The sequence below is a fragment of the Nilaparvata lugens genome, chromosome 1 (genome assembly GCF_014356525.2).
Source record: "Nilaparvata lugens isolate BPH chromosome 1, ASM1435652v1, whole genome shotgun sequence".
In the NCBI taxonomy this organism is placed as follows: domain Eukaryota; kingdom Metazoa; phylum Arthropoda; class Insecta; order Hemiptera; family Delphacidae; genus Nilaparvata; species Nilaparvata lugens.
The window spans coordinates 49,212,178-49,235,604 of record NC_052504.1 but is presented as its reverse complement, the minus strand read 5'-3'; the positions used below and the strand labels follow the sequence as shown (position 1 = coordinate 49,235,604).

The window sequence follows — 23,427 nt, the reverse complement described above, 5'->3', positions numbered from 1 at the left end:
AGATTGCATTGCATGAATGTACAGTTTCACCTAGTTCAGTCAAGAAACCCATACATGAACAACTAGAGGACAGTTTAAATCGCGTACACTCGAACATATTATGATTTCTATTTAGCCCTATTTTTATTTTTTATTTATTTCTGTGACAATCAATAAATCCAGTGCACGTGTGTGAAGCATATCCAGTTAGACAATGTTGAAATGTCTCGACCGAGCTTGGTAAAACCAAGCATAAGTGAAGCTGACAGGTGATCTGTGATTGCTCTTTGCTTTTATTATTCTTTTCGGTGATTGCTTAGTCTTATGGTCTTGCAGCATTTTCTTCAAGAAGGACGAATTCCGTTGACAAATATCTGTTAAAAATTCAAAGATGATTGGTGAAAGCCTTCGTCAGCATACAAAAATCAATCATCTCCAAACTAGAATTTGCTACGCTCATTCAATCAATGCTCCCCAGCTCGTCAATATGACTGCAGAGTCATGGTTTACAGATCAGCTGAAAGGAATATAGAAAATCATAGATAAAATAGTTACCATTTGAGTCTGTTAATTTTAAATCTCAATTTGTGAGATTACTGTATGTACTGCGTACTCTGATAAGCATCACTCTCATTACACAACCCGCAGAACCTGTGACTGAGAGAACTACCAAGTGTTGTAACACCGAATTCTACTGTATTAATTTATGCAATTGCTTCAGTAATATGAAAGAAGACAATGGATTAATTCGATAAATGAAATGACAATCATTTTCTCAATAAATCATAATTTCTTTACAATAGCAAAACAGTAATTTATTAAATCTATTCTACCTGATTCCTATTAACAGGGAGAGAGTGACCGGAAAATTATTCCAGGCTCCCTTAAAGGCTCGAATCGATCTTTATGAAGGTGAGTCACATCATCAAAAACGCGGAGGAACGCTGCAAATAATTGGTCAAATTGGATGTTTCCACTACCCCAACATCCCCCACCACTACCACCAATAACTGTTTATTGAGTAACCAACCGTTGATTGGCATCGCATGATGTAATACAGAGACTTGATCTCATGTCTTATTCAGACCTCAGCTGTCTCTCTCACTCTCATTCCTTCAATCCTTCAACGGCAAATATTTATTCGCCCAGGGGCGCTCACTCGACTCATACGCAAACAAATCAGCTTTTCCTATTATATGATCTAATCGACTTCCACTAAGACGCACGATATGAAGTTCGGTTTTGTGCAAACATTGTATTTGTGTCTAATCAACTTCGTTTCAGATGAATGAGCATACAGTTTATAGGTCTTCAACCTATAAACTTATTCGTCCTTATTCGTTCTTTATTTGAAAGGCAAACTTTGAATCGCTATGCTTGCAGGGCATGCTTTTCAATAATTTATTTGAGCCTAACTTTTGATAGTCACTGCATCCGATGGAGGTTTTATTTAATTATTGATTTAGTCTATTCAGAACAACAGAATGCAAACTGGTGTTATCAATACTAAACAAACCCAAAAATACGAGAGAATAGAGTAGAGTACAAAGTTTTTAGGTTACGAAAATGATTTCTTATACATCAATCTCTGAGTGAGGACCTGCTTCAGCTATCTATCAACTAGGATCTGTGGTCAGACTTTCTCCATCTGATTTGTGGTACAAGAGAAGTGGTCGGAAAGGCCACTCTTTGAATTGAATAGAGGCGATTACATACAGCTGAATGAAAGGAAATTAAGAAAGAAAGTATTTCTGTACGATGAATGAACGATATAATAGGAAATTGAGTTTGGAAAATGAAAATTTATAATAATTTTGAATGAGAAAGAACTACAGTTGAGTACAATGGGAATAATAGATTGATTGTATGGTATGAGATACCATTATTATTCGTAACCAAATTGACTACATCACTATCAATCACAGGTATAGAAATTCAGTTAAGAGTGCCAAAACATACCCTGGAGCCTATATTGGATCGGATCACAATATTCTGGTAGCAGAAGTTTTCATCAAGTTGAAGAAACTCATCCAACCAAAGTTGCCAGACCAGATAGATGTGAACAGATTGAAAGATGCATCTACCAGGATAAAAGTTGTCCATGATCTAAATGTGAAACTTGACAATGCCACAGTCAGCATCCATAATCAAGGATTTGAGGAAACATGGCAGAATATCAAGGATGTGTGCTCTCACCGCTCTTGTTCAATGTGTATTCTGAGCATATCATTGCAAAAGCTTTAGAAGGTGAAGCAGGGGGCATTGTCATCAATGGCACCCATATTAATAACATACGCTATGCAGATGACACTGTACTCCTTGCTGAAAGCATAGAAGACCTGCAAAGAATGCTAAGCAATCTGATCTAGTGAGGAATATGGCCTCACATTAAATGCCAGGAAGACAAAGTATATGGTCATCACTAAGCAAGGAATTCCCCAAGATCACCTTTTTGCTGGACGGGATAAAATAGAACGAGTGGAAGCCTATAACTATCTGGGTACCCGCGTTTGCTGCAATGCAAGTCACATGCCAGAGATCAAGATACGAATTGAGAAAGCCAGAGCTGCATTTATAAAAATGAAACCTCTTCTGTCGGCTCGTGATTTGTGTCTTGAGGTTAGAACCCCGCCTCTTACAGTGCTATGTGTTTCCTGTTCTTTTGTATGGGTTAGAAGCATGGACTATGAATAAGGAATGTGAGGCCAAACTTCAGGCGTTCGAAATGTGGACCTACCGACGTATATCTTGGACAGATAGAGTCACAAATGCGGAAGTTCTCAGACGTATGGGTAAACAACTGGAACTTGTGCGTGAAATTAAGATCAGGAAGTTGAAATACTTTGAGCACATTATGAGAGGACCTAAGTATGTAATTCTGCACCTCATAATACAAGGTAAACTTGTTGGTAGACGTTCGGTGGGACGTAGAAGAATGTCTTGGTTGAGAAACCTGAGGGAGGCATTCAACTGGTCGTCACAGGACCTCTTCCGAGCCGCAGTAAACAAGGTGAGAATTGCCATGATGGTAGCCAACCTCCAGAATGGAGAAGGTACCTAAAGAAGAAGAAGAAGAAGATGGTATGAGATGTTGTGGTATATCTCTTTATAATTTTAACAAATTTAGATAATCTTTGGTATCAACTCATACAGTTATTATAGTAGAAATGATAACATTTATTTAAAATTGGTCAGGAAATGCAATGGATGATCACCTTAATAAACATTATGACTCATTTATTCCATAATCTTGGATTTTCAAGGATTTTTCGAAAACGCTTCTAATTTATTCTAATCTCATGACTGTAAGTAAGATGGAAGCATAATTCATCTAGCCTTCTGAATGAATGCGTTTGAACTTTCAAAATCATTATCGTTAATTGTCATTAGTCTATCTAGGAATCAAGAGATAATCGTAAATGACAATTTACGATAGGTGAACAGCTCCATTCATGACTTGCTATAAGAAACTGTAATACAACAGTCAACCGTTGTCTCATTGATGGAACTTCCTTGAACATTAAAACTTCATCATAATTAAATTTTTCATGAATCGAATTTTTTTGAAAAATGGTATGTTTTTTATCGTTTACAATATTAGAAAATTCAAAGTTATCCAAAATGCTTAAATGTTTCCTATTCTTCACTATATAATATCTTTAGTAATTTTCTCCCTCATTTCTCACATAATAATGTGTACTATAGAAATATTATTCAATCTCCCAATACAGTATTTCAAACGCTAACTTAACGCAGATTTGACAATACATGTCCAAAACAAAAAAATATACTCTCATGAATCTAAACGATTTGTAAAGAATTCTCACATTGAAAAATGTTTGCATGAAGTGGAAGAATTTTATGATGTGCTATTTGGAAATCTGGCTTTGTATATTTTTTATGGACTTAGCAGCACTACTCTTTGGATTCAAAAATAACAAAACAAAAAGCTATTAGAAATACAATGTCATATTGATTGACTAGATGTTAAACTAATATTTTTGTCTACAAATTATCGTTTCAAATTCCTTGAGAAGGTATCAATTTCAGTAGACATTAAAAATGTGTCTTTCATTCAATATTTATTCCAATAATTGAAGTAATTGAAGATTCCTGTCACACCTTTTCTTTTCTATTATATCTTACTTAAACTTGAATTTTTAAAAAACACTTTTGAAGTTAAATTCACTTACTTTGGTAGTGACGATCGTTTCGACCTGTTGTTGGTCATCATCAGACTCAAATGAGTAAGTGAGACTACCAAAGTAAGTGCATTTTCACTTCAAAAGTGTTTTTTAAAATTCAAGTTTAATTTTAACAGTGAAAAAGTATGGATATACTATTACAGAATATAACAGAATATCTTACTTGTCTATTGCATGGGAGACCATAGTTGGTACTGTATTTTCCCCACTTTTTTCCAGCACACAACATCATTTTAGCAATTTTGTCTATACTGATATTGATATAATTTATCCTCTCATGTAATCTATTTACTATTATTTGATGTGCGAAAGGACCTGCAACTGTCCATATATTTCCCAACAAAAATGTGTATAGTGTAAAGTGTAATGTGTTAAGGCTGTGCAAAGGCTAAAAATAAACTTTCTACTGGTGATATTATTCAAAGTTTTTCGATTTGTATACTATCAAGCTATCAAAATGAAAAAGTTTTCTCAGGAAAATATTTTTTTCCAATCATTACTTTTCGAGATATGAGCGCCTAAAGTTTGATTTTTAGGACAGAGCATTTCAAATTCGGTAAGAGATAAATCCATGAGATTTAGAGGATAGATTCTTCATGGTATTATTGAAACAAAAATTTTCTGACAATATCAATTTTTGAGAAAGTTATTCAATTCACTAAAAATTACAAAAAATAACTTTTAGTTAAGTTATTTTCGGTCATTTTTGGTAAATTGAATAACTTTCTCAAAAATTGATATTTTCAGAAAAGTTTTGTTTTACTAGATAAACAATACCATGAAGAATCTATCCTCTAAATCTCATGGATTTATCTCTTACCGAACTAAAAATTTTAACTTCAGGCGCTCATATCTCAAAAAGTAATGATCGGAAAAAATGTTTTCCTGAGAAAACTTTTTCATTTTGATAGCTAGATAGTATACAAATTGAAAAACTTTGAAAGTATCACCAGTAGAAAGTTTATTTTTAGCCTTTGCACAGCTTTAATGTAGTGTGTAAATTGGTGTAGGCCTATAGAAGAAATTCAATTCAATGTTATTTGCCTATGAAAATTAAGTGTGTATAGAGTGTTTGAAAGAATCAATTTTCCTGTTTTCATTGAATTTTCAATATAATTAAACTTTTGTAATGGCATCAGGTGAGAGCACCCAGCAAGTGTGCCCATACGGTCTGCACGTCTACGATCTTAACACGAACCAACAGATCCACTACTACCAACTGCAGGCATCCGACACCAACAAGGACTCGTTCATAGCCAACATTGTCGTCGACGTCGGCGGCAACTGCTCCGATACGCACGTCTACGCGTCCGACGAGCTCGGCTACGGTCTGATCGTATACAGTCTGGACAAGGACTTTTCGTGGCGGTTCGATCACCAGTACTTCCATCCCGACCCGGTCGCCGGCGACTACAACATCGGTCTCAACTACCAGTGGTCCGAGGAGGGAATTTTCGCGATGGAATTGACACCGGTACAACCTGACGGCAGCAAAACCCTGCTCTTCCACCCGTTGTCCAGTTACAGGAACTTCTTCGTCTCCACCAACATCCTCAAGGACCAATCTAAGGCTATCAGCAAGAACTATTTCCACGATTTCAGCTATTTCCCTGATCTGGGACCCAACTTCCATATCACCACACAGGTTATCCACAACGGTGTCCTATATAAGAACCTTGTCGACCAGAATGCGATTGGCTGCTGGAGGCTGGACAAAGACTACACGCCTGCCAACCACGCCATCATCACCAAAGAAGATACTAGTTTCATCTATCCCAGCGATATGAGAATCACGAAGACCGGTACCCTGTGGGCTATCACTGATAGGATGCCGATCCATCTTATGGCTACCTTGGATTTCAAGGATATCAATTTCAGAATTTTCAGTGGAGATGCCAATCAGCTGGTGGCGGGAACGATTTGTGATCCCTACCTTCAGGCTCCTCCCAAGCCTCAGCCTTCGGCCTACCAGTACCATAGGTATGATCCTAATGCCGAGTACAATAAGAACTATTACTCACAGAGTGTGTCGCCGTACACGACACCACTCAAGCCAGTCAAAGAGTATGATTAAAATTAACAAATATTTTCCTTCACCCTCATTCACCAATCATCTTTAATAATGCTTAAATGTATTAAGGAAGTAGGAGGTTACTGGGCGCATGAATACTGTAATAATTTGCATGCACCAATCAAATATTGGCAATTGATAGGCGGCAATAGTGAGCCAGTTCAATATATTTGTATATATTTCTACAAATGATAAAAAATTGTAAATTATTGTTGTACAGTTTATATTTTGTATACGGCCCGAAGGCAAAGAAATTATGAAAGATGTAACATAAGTAATAATTTAATAGTTGCTGTACTGCGTATTTTGAGATAGAATAAACTCTTTACAGTTTAAAATCAATATTGTTTGCTTCTCACAACTACAATAGGAATTGAGAATGGCTCTGGATCTCAAGACTATGGAAAAGATGCTGGAAAGGCTGAAATCTGAAATAAATGAGAACACGAAGATAACTATCAAAGAAGAAATATCTGCTCTCAATTTAACATCTATTATAGCTGAGCAAGATAGAAAAATTGAGGAGTTAGGAAAAGAAAATGAAAGATTAAAACAAGAGCTGCAGGAGCAAAGTAGTTTGATTGATAATATGAAAAGAAGAGCAATCTTATATTCTACGGAATTAAAGAACCCAATGGAGAAGCTAGAGAGCAGGTTATGCATAAAGTTTTAGATGTATGCAACCAGGTGTTAGCAGTAGAACTCGAATCAAGCGACATAAATTTTGTTAGGAGGCTAGGCAGAAAAGGTAATAATAAAACACGTCCTATTATTTTGTCCCTGGTTTCGGAAATTAAGAAGAATAACATTTTGGCAAACTGCGGCAAGTTAAAGAACTCAACAGTTTTTGTTGCTCGAGACTTGGATAAGGAATCGAGAGAAAAACAAAAGGAGCTCAATGAAGTTCGTAAGCGGCTAAAAGATAAGCATATTGTTAAAATAAGAATGAATTCATTAGAGATCGATGGTAGAGTTTTGAGCTATGAAGACGTCAAGCGTGAGTTTATGGAATTTGAGGAAGATTGTCCATTGGAAGCGAATCGGAAGAAGAGGAAGGGAGATGACTTACCAAGACAAATAAGGAAAATCAACGCCTCACAATCAGCAGGTAATTCATCCATCACACAGTTTTTTCGTGCCCAAAACGATACCAGCTGCAATAATTAATAGCTGCTCTCCGAATAAAGTGAATGGATCAGGGTCTAGCACAACTTATAATAATGTATCATCCCTGAATATTGTTGCTTTCAATGTAGCGGGAATTGCAAATAAATTGAGTAATGTTGAATTTATTGATTTTATAAAAAATATGATGTATTTCTACTGTTTGAGACATTTGCTGAGGATGAGAACATTCTATTGAGACTCAAGATAGTGTTCGAGGAATATGAATTGGTGTGGACTCCTGCAACTAGAGCTGCAAGCCGCGGTCGCGCAAGTGAGGGAACAATTTATGGAATTAGAAAAAGAAAGAATCACGAGAAAATGCTCAACTATAAAACTATTTCCAACTGTAATCTCATCGAACTACACGTCGACTCGCAGAAGCTCCTCATCGTCCCGGCTTACCTCAACTGTAATAGATGGCAGAATGACTTTGCCAGGCTTAAGGATTTGTTGATTGAAATTGAAAATTCAAACTCCATGTTGATGGGTGACCTGAATGGAAGGATCGGGAATAAGCAGACCATACCAGAGGATACAGTTACAAACTTGCTTTGCCCTCTCAATTGTGACAGAAATTCAAAGGATCACACATTCAATGCTAATGGAAGGGAATTATTAGCTATGTTTGCTGATTTTGGTCTCGTTATTTTGAACGGTCGCACAGCAGAGGACGCATGTGGAGAATATATACAGTATTGGAGCCCAGGGCTCTTCAGTCATTGATTTGTGCGCTCCCTCGATTGAGGCTCTTCCTCTTATTAAGTCGTTCGAGGTGACTCCGCAAATATTCTCAGACCACCTGCCGATATCTGCCGAGGTTCTTTTACCTGGAAAATCTGAAACTTCTGAGATCTGCGCCATGCCGATACGGAGAAAGCTGCAATGGAAGCCAAGAAATAGGCTGAAGTATCAGCAAGAACTTGATTTGAGAATAAGACAACGTCAGCACTGGAACAACTCTGAGGATGATCTGAAATATTTGATATCATTAATTCATGATTTCGCTCCTGTCAGTCAATTGGATAGCCACTCAAAGTGCGAGGGAAAACAGATATGGTATGACATTGAGTGTGAGAGAAAAAGGAAAGAATCATTTCGTCTCTTGAAACTATTCAGGAGAACAAATTCAGAATCAGTCCGAGAAATGTACATGGAGAGGAATAAGGAATACAAGAAATTATGTGTGGAAAAAAGAAAAAAGTTTTGGTGTCAATTGACAGGAAGATTCAAGGAGGTGAAGGATTCTAGTCAGTTCTGGAAGCTTGTGCGGTGCTTTAGAAGGAAGAAATTCAGCACAGGCACGAGTATAACATTGAGAGACTGGGTATTACACTTCAACCAGCTACTGAATCCATGCATCCTGGCAGATAAATATTGTACGCTGCTCCTTTCATCGTGAATGATATTCTGGATGCGCCGATTTCCCTGCAGGACCTCAAAAGTGTTCTCAGAAGAGCCAAGTAAAACAAAGCACCAGGGGAGGATCGAATTACATACGAGTTCATCAAGTATGCATCACCTGCTTTTTTGGAAAAATTGTTGGATGTGTTCAATGGTCTATTTGAGTCCTCAGTCATGCCAGAGAGCTTTAGGGAGTCAATAATATACCCTATCTTCAAAAAAGGGAATAGCAATGAGGCAGAGAACTACAGAGGCATCTCTTTCTGCAACACAGTAAGCAAAGTCTTCGCTGGGATACTGCTGGATAAAATGGAGAAATGGATTAATTGCCACAACATTTTGCGGGAGTTTCAGGCTGGCTTCAGAAAACATTATTCAACGGTTGACAACATATTCAATCTGATGAGTATTGTGAATATCAAGCTCAGTGGGAAAGGGAAGAAAGTATATGCCTTTTTTGTTGATTTCTCTGCGGCATTCGATCGGATAGATAGGCATGCACTGTTCTATAAACTCGCGGAGATTGGTGTGTCGCGGAAGATGGTGAATGCATTGAGGCATTTGTATGATGGGTCAACATCGAGAGTGTGGGGCCAAGAGGGCTTGTCCGAAAAGTTTGAGACTGGCACAGGTGTTAAGCAGGGCTGTTTGTTGAGTCCCCTATTGTTCTCAATCTTTTTAAACGACTTGGAGGATTGCTTGGAGGGTGGAGTCAGTGTTGGTGGGATCTGCATAAAGCTTTTGGCCTATGCGGATGATATTGTTCTTCTTGCCCCAGACAGAGTATTAATGAGAAAGATGATATCTAACCTAGAGGTGTATTGTGAAAGATGGAATCTTCAAGTTAATCTGAGTAAGTCGAAGATTATGATTTTCAGGAGAGGAGGCAGAACCAGTCGTCATGATGTATGGTTCTACAACAATGAGCCAATCGAAGTTGTAGGGAGTTATAAGTATCTGGGAGTGAACTTAACACCAAAACTTTCACTGAATAATCATTTTAAAGAGAAAGCTTCTGTAGCAAAGATGACACTGAATATGTTCAACAGCCTTCTGACCCAGAAAAATATTCAATTCAAACCTAAGCTTGATGTATTTGAGGCAATGTCTAGATCCACAGTATGCTATGGAGCCCAAGTCTGGGGAGGAAGAATGATAGATGAGGTCGAGAAAGTGCAACGCCTCTTCATTAAGAGGGTCTTCAACCTGCCAATGTGGGCCCCAGATTATTGTTTGTACCTGGAAACTGGACTAAAACCTCTGCTGGTTTATACATTGAGGCTGCATATCAAGTATATGCGTCGATGCCTAGAGCTTCCGGAACAAAGATACCCGCACATACTGCTGAAAAAAGTGATTGAGAAAAAAGTCTTTATGCATAATGATTGGAGCAATCTAGAGAGGGTGTATGGGGTCCCTGCTACAAGTCTCCTGACGGGCGATGTTCAAGCGATTCTAAACGGAGTTGACGAGAAACTGCAGGAAAACTTCAGAAGAAGATTGATGGTGAGCCAGAGGTGTTCAATCTACCCACAGCTTGAACGTTTCACCAACTATGTTCATCAGCAGGACGACTTCACGCTGGTCAAATGGTTCATGAAGGCAAGGACTGAGCTCGTCCTGCTGAACAAGTACTCCTTCAATCGTGGTGTCAAGACGTGTTCCCTCTGCAATTTGAAAGAAGACGAGGATGTGCCCCACTTCATCGCCAGATGCCCTGTTCTCGCTGAGATCCGGACAAGACACCTGCGGAAGAGTATCCTGTCTGAAGGGAGTTGCGGGCGCACCTGAATGGACAGGACTGGCAGGCGGTGAGCCGGTACTGCAGGGAGGCATGGCAGTACAGATTCTTTCTGGTCCAGGAGTTCAATTTTTGATTGTTTTTGTTCGAGTTGTTGTCTTTGAACTTTTCACATTTCTTTTTTTTCACATCTATTTGGAGTCTGAACATGTAAATTCCATCTGCTCCTCCAGACGGCACTTTGCCATGGAGAAAAAATGCCTACAATAAAATGTTATAACTGATCTATTTTGTAATGTAATTATTGTGAAATTGAATAAAGGCCAATTTATTTATTTATATTTTTTTATTTTTATTTAATTTAATAGTTTGGTACGATCTATTTGAGCCTTGAATGGCGGAGGAACAGAATATTTAAATTTTATGTAAATTTGGAAGTCGGAAATGAAAATTGTAAAAATGAGAAAGGAGAACCACCACTCGCCTGCCAACTACCACCATGAGAGGTCACCAAAAATTATAGAGCGCAATACCTTACTGTACCTTTTAATAATTTAAAGTTAAATTGAATTACTAAATTTTCTCATAAGACTTTGTGATGCTAATGTAAAGCAAAAGTCATTTTTGAATAATTTTATAACCCCTTGGAAGAGACGACTCCAGCTACAATAATCCAGGACCACCAGGAGTTAATAGAAAATTCCGGCACGTGAGTGAAAAATATTGAAATAGTGATAGGGCGCCCTCAGTGCTTCGAAATTAAATAAGAATCAAAGCTAGCTCGTCGAAAGGGTTTTTTATAAATTAAGAATTTGGTAAAAATACTTGCGCAAGTAAAGATAGTATAAAAGGTATTTTATTAGATAGTAACGAATCAGTCCATATATCAAATGATCCATCAATCGAAGAATACTAAGATCTAGGCTGTTAATACATTATTTATATGATCATTAATTTCTACAATATAATTTGCGATAATTTAATGTAGCTCTGATTCACTAGATGAATTGATCTAACTATTCCATCAGGTGCCGAATCTCGCACCCTGAGATAAAAAATATATTTATTACAAAGAAATCTATTAGAAACTATAGAATTTAATATATATATTTGGATTACTAGTTTGTCAATTTATCATGCTGACTTAAGAAATTTAGATTCTAAATAGAATCGTCCAAGTTGACAAGTATCAGCAAGCTGATATCGAAGCTGCATGCAAATAAATGCATATGATCATAAAATGAAAGCACATGGTAGCGTTTCGTGCTATAGAACTTAAAGAATAGTATTGGCCTGTGATATTTTATTGATTTCGATTATTGTTTTGTCTTATATTATATATTTATGTCGCTCTATATATTTTTGCTCTGATTTATTTTTGAGATATTTGTTAATATATGTATCAAATTTTTTATGGTGTATGATTTATTTTTTATTCTTCTATACTGTAGGATATAAGCTTTATATATTTATATTTTCAATAAATTATCAGTATTATTGTGGAAGCTCATATCTGGGCCTATAAAGATTTTTATGAGACTATATCCTATTAAAAACCACGACCTGATTTTTATAATTATTAAAATATTTTCATGCTCTACCGATTGATGCCAAGCAGGAGGCTAATCGTTATTTAATTATAAAAAATAACGTGACAATGTTTAAATGTTTAAATGTTTTAATGTTTAAATGTTTAAATGTTCAAATGTTTTAATGTTTTAATGTTTTAATGTTTAAATGTTTAAATGTTTAAATGTTTAAATGTTTTAATGTTTTAATGTTTTAATGTTTTAATGTTTAAATGTTTAAATGTTCATATTATGTTTAGATGGTTTAATGTTTAGATGTTTAAATTTTTATATGTTGCGCATTTACGTTGAAACGCGGTAATAGATTTTCATGAAATTTTGACAGGTATGTTCCTTTTTTAATTGCGCGTCGACGTATATACAAGGGTTTTGAAAATTTTGCATTTCAAGGATAATATATAAGGAAAAAGGATCCTCCTTCATAAGCTAATATTAGAGTAAAAATCCGACTATAGAATTATTCATCATAAATCAGCTGACAAGTGATTACACAGATGTGTGGAGAAGCCAGTCTATTGCTGTATTTCCATAAGGTCTATAGTTTCAATCAGGTACTTGTGGATGAGATTACTGCGTGAGGTCTACTGTTCACAGAACTACTAGTTCAAGGATTATGATTCATAAGGCATTGGGACAAGACAGAAATATGCGAGGCCAACTTCAAAAACAGTATGTTCTCGATCATTTAAATCTAAAAATCAACAATTCAGTTCCTAGTTGGAATCTAAATATTATTATTCTGTAATTTATTTTACAATTCAAAGCCAAGCAAAATCCCTTGAACAATATAAAAATAAATCTTTTTGTTCAATCTATAATGATAACAGCTGATTAATTTGAAAATTGGTGAACTAGAACCTCATAAAATGGCGATTTTGCAATGCATCACGGGACCTGTATTTATAGACCTTGAACTGAACGGCTCTCAAAAGTCTCTATTGAAATGTTACTCTTCCAAAAATAATAATAATAAACTCTGGTGTTTTGAATAATATTCCCAAGATTGGTATCAACGACTATAATATAATACGCTCAGTTTCTATTTTCCAATATAGTACATATTACAATATTATAGAACTGATTGAAATATGAGAATACGAGTCTGTTACAGAAATTCAAACAAAAAATGACATATTTCAGAAATATTTAATTCTAGTTGATAGCAATTACTATTAACTTCTTCGAAATCATGAATAGAGGGAAGAATAGTTTAATATTTATCACAAACAGTATTATTACAACGAATAAATTCAACAGTTTCCCCAACTAAAAATAAATCATATATTATACCTTTTTCTATTAGCTAATAATTCTGAGAAATTTGTAATTAAATTTTTTAAACTATTCTGCTGGAGAATTTTCTCATTATCCATTTCTATTAATCACAAAGGAAACAAAGTTAAGCTTATAATTATTATTGAATATTTTCATAGAAGAGTCAACTTAAGAGCTAACACCGAGACCGGTCTTTCTACTTCTAATAAAATCTGTGGTTTTGACAATTTTTTAGTCTTTGCATTTGATATGAATAATTACCACAATATCAACTTCTCAACTTTACAAAACAGTTAACTTTGTTTTAATAAAACAGATTTTTGGAACTGAAAACAGATCTGGAATTTTGAAAATATTGATAGGTTGGAGATATCTTTCAAATAGAAACAAACAATGCTTGGCTTTTTAGATAAAGCAATATGATTATTTACCCATATTCAACTTAATCGAATGTTTCTCTGACTCTATTCCACAATTTTTTTTAATAAGCCGATCATACTTAAATGTTATCAAACATTCACTTCATCGGTAGAAATTCACATGAATACTTTCTTGCTAAATGCTATTTTGAATGAGAAAGAGATTACTTATTGTTGCTGATAAACTTATACAGGGTGATTCATAATTATGGTAAAATAGTTTAATACGTGATAGTAGAGGTGAAAATAAGAAAAAATGTTCTCATAAACATTTATCCATAAACGCTTCATTAGCGAGCTATACAGGGTGAAAGATTTCGCCCAGAATTCAGTTCCTCTGGTGAAATACACCGATGCTGAATTGTTTGGGGACTAGTTTTTAAAAAACGTATGGTGTATTCATATGGAAAAATATCTGAAAAATGGAATAAAACTAGTCTGGAAGCTTTAGTATGAGTAGTTTTTGAGAAAAAAGTTAAAATATTCAAGAAATCTACGTAGAAAAACACAGACTCCAACGTTTGATGCCCAATAGCTTTCTTTCTTATTTAATTCTGAAAAGAATGATGTAAGCTGTGTAAACTAAATTCATATAAAATTTGAATAAAAGTATTCTAATGTAGTACATGCACCACAAAAATTTGCTATTTATGAGGAGAGAACTAATAACTCATAGGTTGTAGCTGATTGCAAATAAAACATGGATTTGAATAACAGCTGTTCCAAAACAGCTGATCTATTTTGTTTTAAATAAGAAAATATTCAAAAGAAATTATCAGCTGAAAATTATTTTCAGAAATTAATATTTTAGCTCACTGTTGAACAAAACAACAAACTGTAAGTTAGGCCTACTGTAAACGCACTGTGTTTTTTGTTTAATCAATTAACCAGTTATTTGTAACCATTTCACTTTGCTTTTTTGTGTTGAGTGTTAACTTTTTAAAAAACGGCAGGTAACTTTAGACATTATTCATACTCCGAATTAGCTGACGTTCATTTAATGTATGGGATGGGACACAGTAATAGAACTGAAGCAAGACGTTTGTCTCAAGAAAACTTTCCTAACCGAGTATGTTCCAGTTCGATGTTTTTTGCCACTATTCATCAACGTCTGTCTGAAACAGGTTCTTTGATGTCCAAAGAGCACATTTATGCAGGCAGACCCCGATCCACTTGGACTGTTGAGTTAAAGGAACAAGTTCTTAATGAAATTTATGAAGATCCAGAGAAGAGCACGAGAGAATAATCAGTGCAGTTTAATGTCAATCATTCTATTAGTTTGAGGATCCTAGAAGAGCAACAATTACATCCATACCACCTCCAGAAAGTTCATACTCTATTGCCACATGACTGTATTCCCCGTGCTGGTATTTGCCGATGGTTTTTAGAAAAACTTGTTAACCCAAACTTTTAAACAACCGTTTCATTTACCGACAAGGCACACTTCACAAGAACTGCTATCGTTAACGTCCACAACCAACATATTTGGGCAGCTGACAATCCTCATGTCATCAATCCTAATCGTCCACAACATCAGTTTTTAGTAAACATTTGGGCAGGAATCATAGGAGATCATCTACTTCTGTTCGAACTTTCTCCCAGGCTTAATGGCATAATCTACTTAAACTTTTTGAGAGAGAAGCTATTTATCTTACTTGAATATGTACCTCTTCAGTTGCGCCAATACATTTGGTTTATACATGATGGAGCTCCAGCACACTTCAGTGTTGCTGTTCATGAGCACGAACACCTGAATCACAGATTTCCAAATCAATGGATAGGCCGAGGTGGGCCAGTGCCATGGCCAGCTAGGTCACCACACTTGAATCCTTTGGATTTTTATCTTTGGGGACACTTGAAAACCTCAGTATACAATACTCCGATTGATACAATTGAAGAACTCCGATTAAGAATTTTGAACGGAATAGGAATGATAATTAAAGCAGACTCCTGGAATATTTGAACGGGTCCGACAATCGATGAGAAGACGTCTGAACATATGCATTGAGAATAACGGAGGTCACTTTGATCATCATCTTTAGTCTTTTGGTATAAGTTTAATGTCATTTAGATAATATGTTACTTTCATATAGGAATCAAACTTTTCATAAAAAACCGAATATTTTATTTGCAATCAGCTACAACCTATGAGCTATTAGTTCTCTTCTCATAAAACAAGAATACATTTTATTCAAGTATTATTTATATTATTTAAATTTAGTCTACACAGCTTACATCATTCTTTTCAGAATTAAATTCTCTACAATTGTTATTTCAAAAAAATATATGTTTACTGGTCATTAAAGAAAGTTATTGGGCATCAAACGTAGAAGTCTGTGTTTTTCTACGTAGATTTCTTGCATTTTTAACTTTTTTCTCAAAAACTATTCACACTACAGCTTCCAGACTAGTTTTATTCCATTTTTCAGATATTTTTCCATATGAATACACCATACGTTTTTTAAAAACTAGTCCCCAAACAATTCAGCATCGGTGTATTTCACCAGAGGAACTGAATTCTGGGCGAAATCTTTCACCCTGTATAGCTCGCTAATGAAGCGTTTATGGATAAATGTTTATAAGAGCTTTTCTTTTTATTTTTACCTCTACTATCACGTATTGAATTATTTTACCATAATTATGAATCACCCTGTATAGGCTATAAATAATTAATACATTTGGATCAATATTTACAAAACGTTCAGTACAACAACATATATTAGAAGACTTATCACATAATATAAATAACTATCACATTCATCCATATTATTAAGAATGGCTTACTGTTTACTACAATAAATCACATATGGAACTACTAATCAATTACCGTATTAATCAATAGAGTAATAATCAATCATAGTGGAGGAAACAAATAGTCCCGAAGATTTATTCACGTGTAATTGAAGTATTATTAACTCTATCTGTTTTAAATATAGAACTAAATATCTGGCAACTATTTTTAGAGTTAACTAATAATAAAGCTCTGAATAATATCAACATTGTAATAATATCATTCTCACCGAAACTGATAAGGAAATCCTGTATGTTCTCAATGTCTGAGTGAGATAGTCTCATTATTTATTTGTTCAATTCCTAGTTTCTGGGACAATTTGTGAATTGAATAAATCATTAAACCTATCAATTTGATATAGAATTGATAGTTCATTGGATTCAATGCAGAATTAATGGTCCTAGAAACCAGGACTGAATGCATATCTTCTAAGTTCCAAATGGATAAAACATTACAAAGAACTATTGACATATCTGTACTTACTTTCACTTTTCAAATTTCACATTCCTATTGAACAGTATTTAGCAGTATTTTTATTCTACCAAGTTCAAAGTGTTTCATGAGGAAACTCTTTCAATTCTTTATGTTTCTAAACATTTTTACACCTGTGTGATTATTTCCGTCTGATTTACTTTTTCTGAAATTAATTGTTCATTTGTATCTCTGAAACTGCTAAAAGCTATCAGAGGAAGGTTGAAACAATATATTATTAATAAATTGTGGGATGAATATGAATATGAACAAAGATTGAAATCCTATTATTGTTTTGTATTTTTTTGAATATTTTTACTTCTCAAGTTCACAAACTTTGCCCACGGTCAGACCATTTGAAAAGATATTTGCGAAAATAAATGAATTAAAAGAAGAATAGAAGAATTTAGAAAGGTTGAAAAAGAATGAAATGATGTAGGAGTTGAAAAAATCATAAATCACATGAACTAGTGGTGGAGAAGGAGTGAGGGAACATGATAGAGGAATAACTGAATCGGTTGAAAGAGGGCGTTGGAAATGTGACCCAACGGAGTGGTGTGTGAATCCCTCCTTTCTGAAGATGGTTATAACAAAAGATCCAAAATAAGATTTTAAGTACAGAGTCTGGAACCCGTGACTTTGGGAAAACGAAAATGCATACTACGAACCCGAAACTCAGAGCTCTCGTGACATCCCCCCCTCAACAAAAATCCCAGCTATTATTCGTCGCGGTCTTTTCTTCCTTTCTCATTGAATCTTTTCAAATAAGCTCTGAATACCGCAGACAAACAAAGAGCCAAGCATTTGAATAATCACTTTCAACCAACTAAATAATTATTCCCCATTCCCTTTAGACTAGGCTACATTACATGTTGTCTCTAAATTTCCCTATGAATTTATGTTTCAAGGAATTTATGCATTTTATTGACTTATGGTCAATTATCGCTCGCAGGTGAGCTCATTATTGTATCATGTTGTCAATGTGTATTGTTAAATTGATCATAAATTACTATGGATAATCGTGTAATGATTGTTATGCTGTAATGCAGTAAACGTTTTTCTCTACATGTCACGAATTTCCAAGATCACTCCAAATTATAATAAGTTTTATGACTTTTAATCCAAGTTCAATTACTGCAGATGATGAGAGTGAAATAAGTTAATGATCCTGAGATTTCTCATTACAAGTGATATTATAGATTAAGTAAACAGATCTGTTAGATCTGTAGTGATACTGAAGAATAATGAAATATATTATAATCATGGATCAAATTGGTGGAACATAATTTCATCATAGCATAACAAATTGTGATTGGCGTGTTGTAAAAATAGAATGGCTGTAGAATAAATTGACTTAAACTATACTGTATTTATGTACAGTGTAGTAAACTACCGCTCAGTACTTCAGTGTGAGTACTTACTAATGTCAGCGGTTCTAGTTGAGGAATAATTCAAAATTTCCCGCACATCATGTCCGTGACCCAATTAACTTCACTTCCATAACATTTTCAATACAGTAGGACACATTTGGTAGCTTACGTTCTACAATCGACTAAAGTATCCTGTATTTTTTGAAACAAACATTTATTGCTAATACAGAAGTGTTTGTTTCTAACGAACCTTATTTGTGAGAAAGTCATTATTGTTTGCCCCAGTAATTTACGCCCCATCAACGGTCAACAATTAACTCATCAAATTACTTGTCAAGGGATGTTTTCATCCTGGATACAAGACGGGAAGGGTTAAGAATATTGCCTTGATTACCCCATTGTTGTGGCAATGAAACGGTATTGTGCTCCATTAACTTTACTTTTCTAAGTCGCCTCCTGCCATCAATTCTGGTTAGTAGTGTGGGTGACTGTACATGCGGGTGCGTGTGTAGTTTCCGGCCTAAATTGGAAAATCTAAACCTCTCACTTCTATATATCACATTATTTGATGAAAGATACTGAACACCTCCGATCGCGTTTCTTTCGGAGTGCTCTGTAATAAAATCATGCTGGTTGCAGTTATGATTTTTGATGGAGCTATAATTATTCTTAATTAACTCAGACCCGTCAGAGGTTCACTGAATTATGACGTCAGTACAGCCCATGCAGGGTATCGACGGTTACTATCAATCAATCAATTTTTAATCAACTATCAATCTTGAAACATATAAACAAAACTTATACAAATATAACAGGGAAAGTATCTAAGCTTATACAAACCACTAAACCTATGCGCATTTTGTCAGATTCGAATAAGATCTCAGTCAATTATAATAATTCAATTGATCTCTCATAGTTTACAAAATAGAGACTGTAGTACAAAATCGATTTTCAAGGGTATCTTCCTTTTACCATTTATTACAATTTAAATATTAATGATGTGAGCTATAATCAGAGTAAGTAGTTAGTGAAAACTCCAGGAGAAGCCAGTATTAGGGATTTCTACTCATGCTGATAAGTCCTCCATTGTAGTTTCTAGAGAATAGTCATGGTCTTCACATTTTATACATAGTATAAGTGGAATATAAGTGGAATCACCTTGATAGTGAGTCTTAATAGGCTGATTCTCGTTGAAATAACATTTTCACAACGAGATGAAAATTTTCTCTGACATATCATTGTATTGAAAAATAGTTGAACTTGGTAGCGAAGAATTGAAAATTCATTAAAATAAGCTTAAAATGAATTTTCAGTCATTCAAGTCCCCCAGAACTCAAAGCAACTCGCAGAAGTGTTTCTTCTGGAGGCATCTTTGTCAAATTGCCACTATAAACGAAAAAGTCCCCAAATAACAATGTAATATTAAATCCTCATTCCCGAAACGAGAAAAATTTCATTGATTCTTCATTACCAGACACAAACTTGGGGGAAAAGGTTTATCGATTTTGCATTACCAGATGAAAATAATTTCGGGTTGAATCAACATCGTTTGCTAGTAGCTGTTGCTGCATGACACTCATCTCGACCTCAACTCGTTAATGAGAGCGGCGATGACGTCATTAATCACACCTGGAGCTGCCTCGGTGATTCATCTTGATGCTTCTGTCATTGGTGGTGGTGGCAAGAGTGTATAGTAGTAGCTGATAAGGGTGCAATTCAACTGCTGTTCCCTTAATACTTCAACCCTCAAAACTCACCACTCAACCTAATCGAACAAACCTCTGCTAGTCTCGGAAAATAAAAGCGTTATTCCGTTATTGGTTTGCTTCTTCAAGACTTCAAGTGACTGGAGAGTTGTACAGTTTTAGGCAATGTATGTGGAAAATACATTCTAGGATGTTTAGTGTTCAGAATACATTCTAGAATAAATTGGTTTCAGGTTTAATCTAGTAATTAAATGTCTTTTAAATTCCTTAAGCTAGGTACAGACTAAACGCGTTGCACGACAACGTTTCTTGAACAAGGACTCGCCTATGAACGAGATCAGAGCGCATGCTAGCCACATTGTTGTCGGCGGGAGATTGACCAGTTCATTCCGCGCGAACCGCAATCGCGCCAGTTTTTACTCGTCACCAGACTCACCAGCACTCAAACTATGGTTCAGTTTGTAACAATATTTATTGTTACAATTGTGAGTGATGAGAATTATGCGAATTAGCCTGAGAAGTTAGCCTGTTATGAAAATGGATTTTGCTGTTTTGCTTTTCTGCGTTGTGTTGTGTTGACTCTGTAAGTGTGTGCGTAGAAGCTATGATCCTAAAAATAACAACAATTTTCCTGGAGTATCAGCTTAGTTCATGATCCTTGCTTTTCTGCGTTGTGTAGTGTCAACTCTGTAAGTGTGTGTGTAGAAGTTGTGGAACTGAGAAGATCAACAATTTTCCTGGAGGAGCAGTCTGGTTCACGACCTTATAAGGCAAGGAATTTATAGCTGTCAAGGAAAAATAGCTGTCACTTGGTGGGAGAATGTATCTTAAATTGTAGTAGTAACGTTCCTTTCTATTGGTGGAAATTTTTCTAGAAAATAGTAACTGCCAATCACAGTTAACGTTGGTTAGGTCTATCTAGTATGGACGATGACACAGCTGTCCACCTCAAGACGAGAAAAGCAAAGTGGATTCACTCAGCGTTTGTCCTCCGTCATTAGCAGTACAAAATGTAGTCTGATCAGAACTTTGTGTTAATCATGGCTTCCATGCCAGCTTTAGGCCTTTTTAGTATTTGGCTCTGGAACCTTTTGTTCCAGTAGCATTTTTAGTTTTTTTCCGCCTCCATAGTTGCTTTAATTTAAGAAGAGAGAGAGTATCAAATTGTCACCTCACAATGGAGATTTTCCTCCTATAACCGCTACTAAAGCGGTCAAAGTACGGGATCATCGAAGTATGAGTTCATCAAAGTATGGGATCAATGTACGATTTCATCAAGGTACTGGCCCATGAATATCTCGTGAACGTGTGTCTCTAAGCTGCTGAGATGCCTCTAAATCGATGGCAGTCCTAGAAGCTTGGGGTATGCTGTCTCCTGATGGTAGAGCTCAATCACCGAGCTTAAATTTGAATTGAAGAAACAGCTTTGAGGTAACAACTTTTCTTCCAAATTAAACTAACGTCCCAGGAACTCTGAATGTGACAAAATGGGTTTTAGTGACTACAGACTTTCAATCAATTAAGATGTGCGGAATTAGACTTTTGTTAAATCGTAATTTCGAGATATTATTGGGAATGGATAGATTCCTAATTTTATTAATCTTGGTTTGAGTAATAGATTTTCGGTTGTATCTTTACATTGAAATGTGAGGCCATATTTTCTCTGTAAGGATCCAGCTGGGAATTTCAGTTTTCTTCAAATTTATATTGTAATCTACTAAGCTACTAAAGTTGAATTAGTATACAAAATGTTTAAAGGTCCCTTATTGATAAATTAATGTTTTAAAATAATTCTCATCTTAAAGTTGTAAAGGATCAAATGAAGTTTCAAGGACCCTAACCTTTTCTAAATTTGTTTTGATGACATATATTTTTGAATAGTTTTTCCAAGGTAGTATTCCATGATGTGATACTTGAGGAATGTTTGTCTTTGCAGCTTTCATGATATAAAGATACAGAATAGTTATTATTGGGGATCATTAATATTTGATAATGTTTTGATAGTGTGTTTTAAAGTTTCCAAGTGTGTTCTAAATTTAATGTTCTAAGAATTTTATGAATTTTATGTGGATCTTTTCTTAAAATATTTATTGTCATTTATGATTAACTTCTGAGACATATCTATGATAATTTTCAATAATTGTTCTTTTGAAATTAGAGTCCTTTAAGCTTCTTATGATTCAATCTAAAACGTTTTCAAATGTAGAGCATACAGTTACCAAATTATCTATATCAGAGATAACTTTCTAAATTTAGTAATTTTATTTTCGGTTTTCATGATGTAACTTCTTTGTTTTATTAATTGTTGAATTTAACTGTAAGAGGTGACAATATAGTTGATATCTTCTGTCTATTTCGTTGTCTCTCTTGTCATTTCTGGATTCCCGTTCTCTAGCACTAGGTATGTTTATCAAGTATCCCTTTTATTAAGTTATATTGTGTGTGCTTCTAAATTCCAAATTAACTTTCTAAATTAATAGCACGGCACAATTCGCTGCGCCACTCTGCTACTTTTGCTCTTTTTATTGACTTATTATGTTAATTTCAAATCAGTTTATTTATAAAATTGATAAACATTCTTACGGCTAATGAATGCTTGATTCCAGAAATGAGTATTGAAGTTTGGAGCAGCATACGAATGCTGAAGATAAATTAATTGAAGAAGATTTGGAGGTGAATTCCATATTATTTTATTAATGTGATCAATATTAATATTTTCCCTGTCTGTGTTTCCATTTAGCTGTCATGCCCTAGCTCAAGGCATTATACTGGTGTAGGGACAATTCCAGTTTTCGAGATTCTTATAGAAAATGACATGTTAGGGACAGTCAGAAATTTAGTGGAAGTTATGATATGTCAGAAGACTGTAGTGACAGTAGCATTGCAGATTGTAGCCTGGATAATTGAGAATAAAGTTGAAGGAAGGTTAGATTTGAGGAGTATAGCAGAAAAATAATAATAATTGAGTGATTTAGTTGAATTTATTTTGTTTGTTTGAGTTTTGATTTTGTGTTTAAATTAGTCCTTGCATCTTCTAATGAAAACCTAATTTCAGTGTTGCATCAAAGACCACCAAGTCTTGTGAATGGCGATTTTGCGTTTGATTGAGCTGATAGACGATGGCTGCAGTGTTGAGTCTTGATGTTGTCCGTGATGCTGATCTTCAATAGCGGGTCTGGTGAGCCAACATACTGTAAGGTTGGTGCCGAGACAAACATTGTCTATCCTTTATTATATTGTTT

The 23,427-nt window shown here is 35.1% G+C and overlaps 2 protein-coding genes across 2 annotated transcripts in view; both read left to right on the top strand.

Annotated features, from left to right (window-relative positions):
- The window catches only part of LOC111049377, a 308,007-nt gene that overhangs the window by 102,855 nt on the left and 181,725 nt on the right, over nt 1-23,427 (top strand). The window lies entirely within an intron of this gene.
- LOC111043567 (protein yellow-like) lies at nt 5,296-6,315 on the top strand. The gene has a single exon (XM_039435623.1). The coding sequence runs from the start codon at nt 5,314-5,316 to the stop codon at nt 6,256-6,258; it is 945 nt and encodes a 314-aa protein (XP_039291557.1). The 5' UTR covers nt 5,296-5,313; the 3' UTR covers nt 6,259-6,315.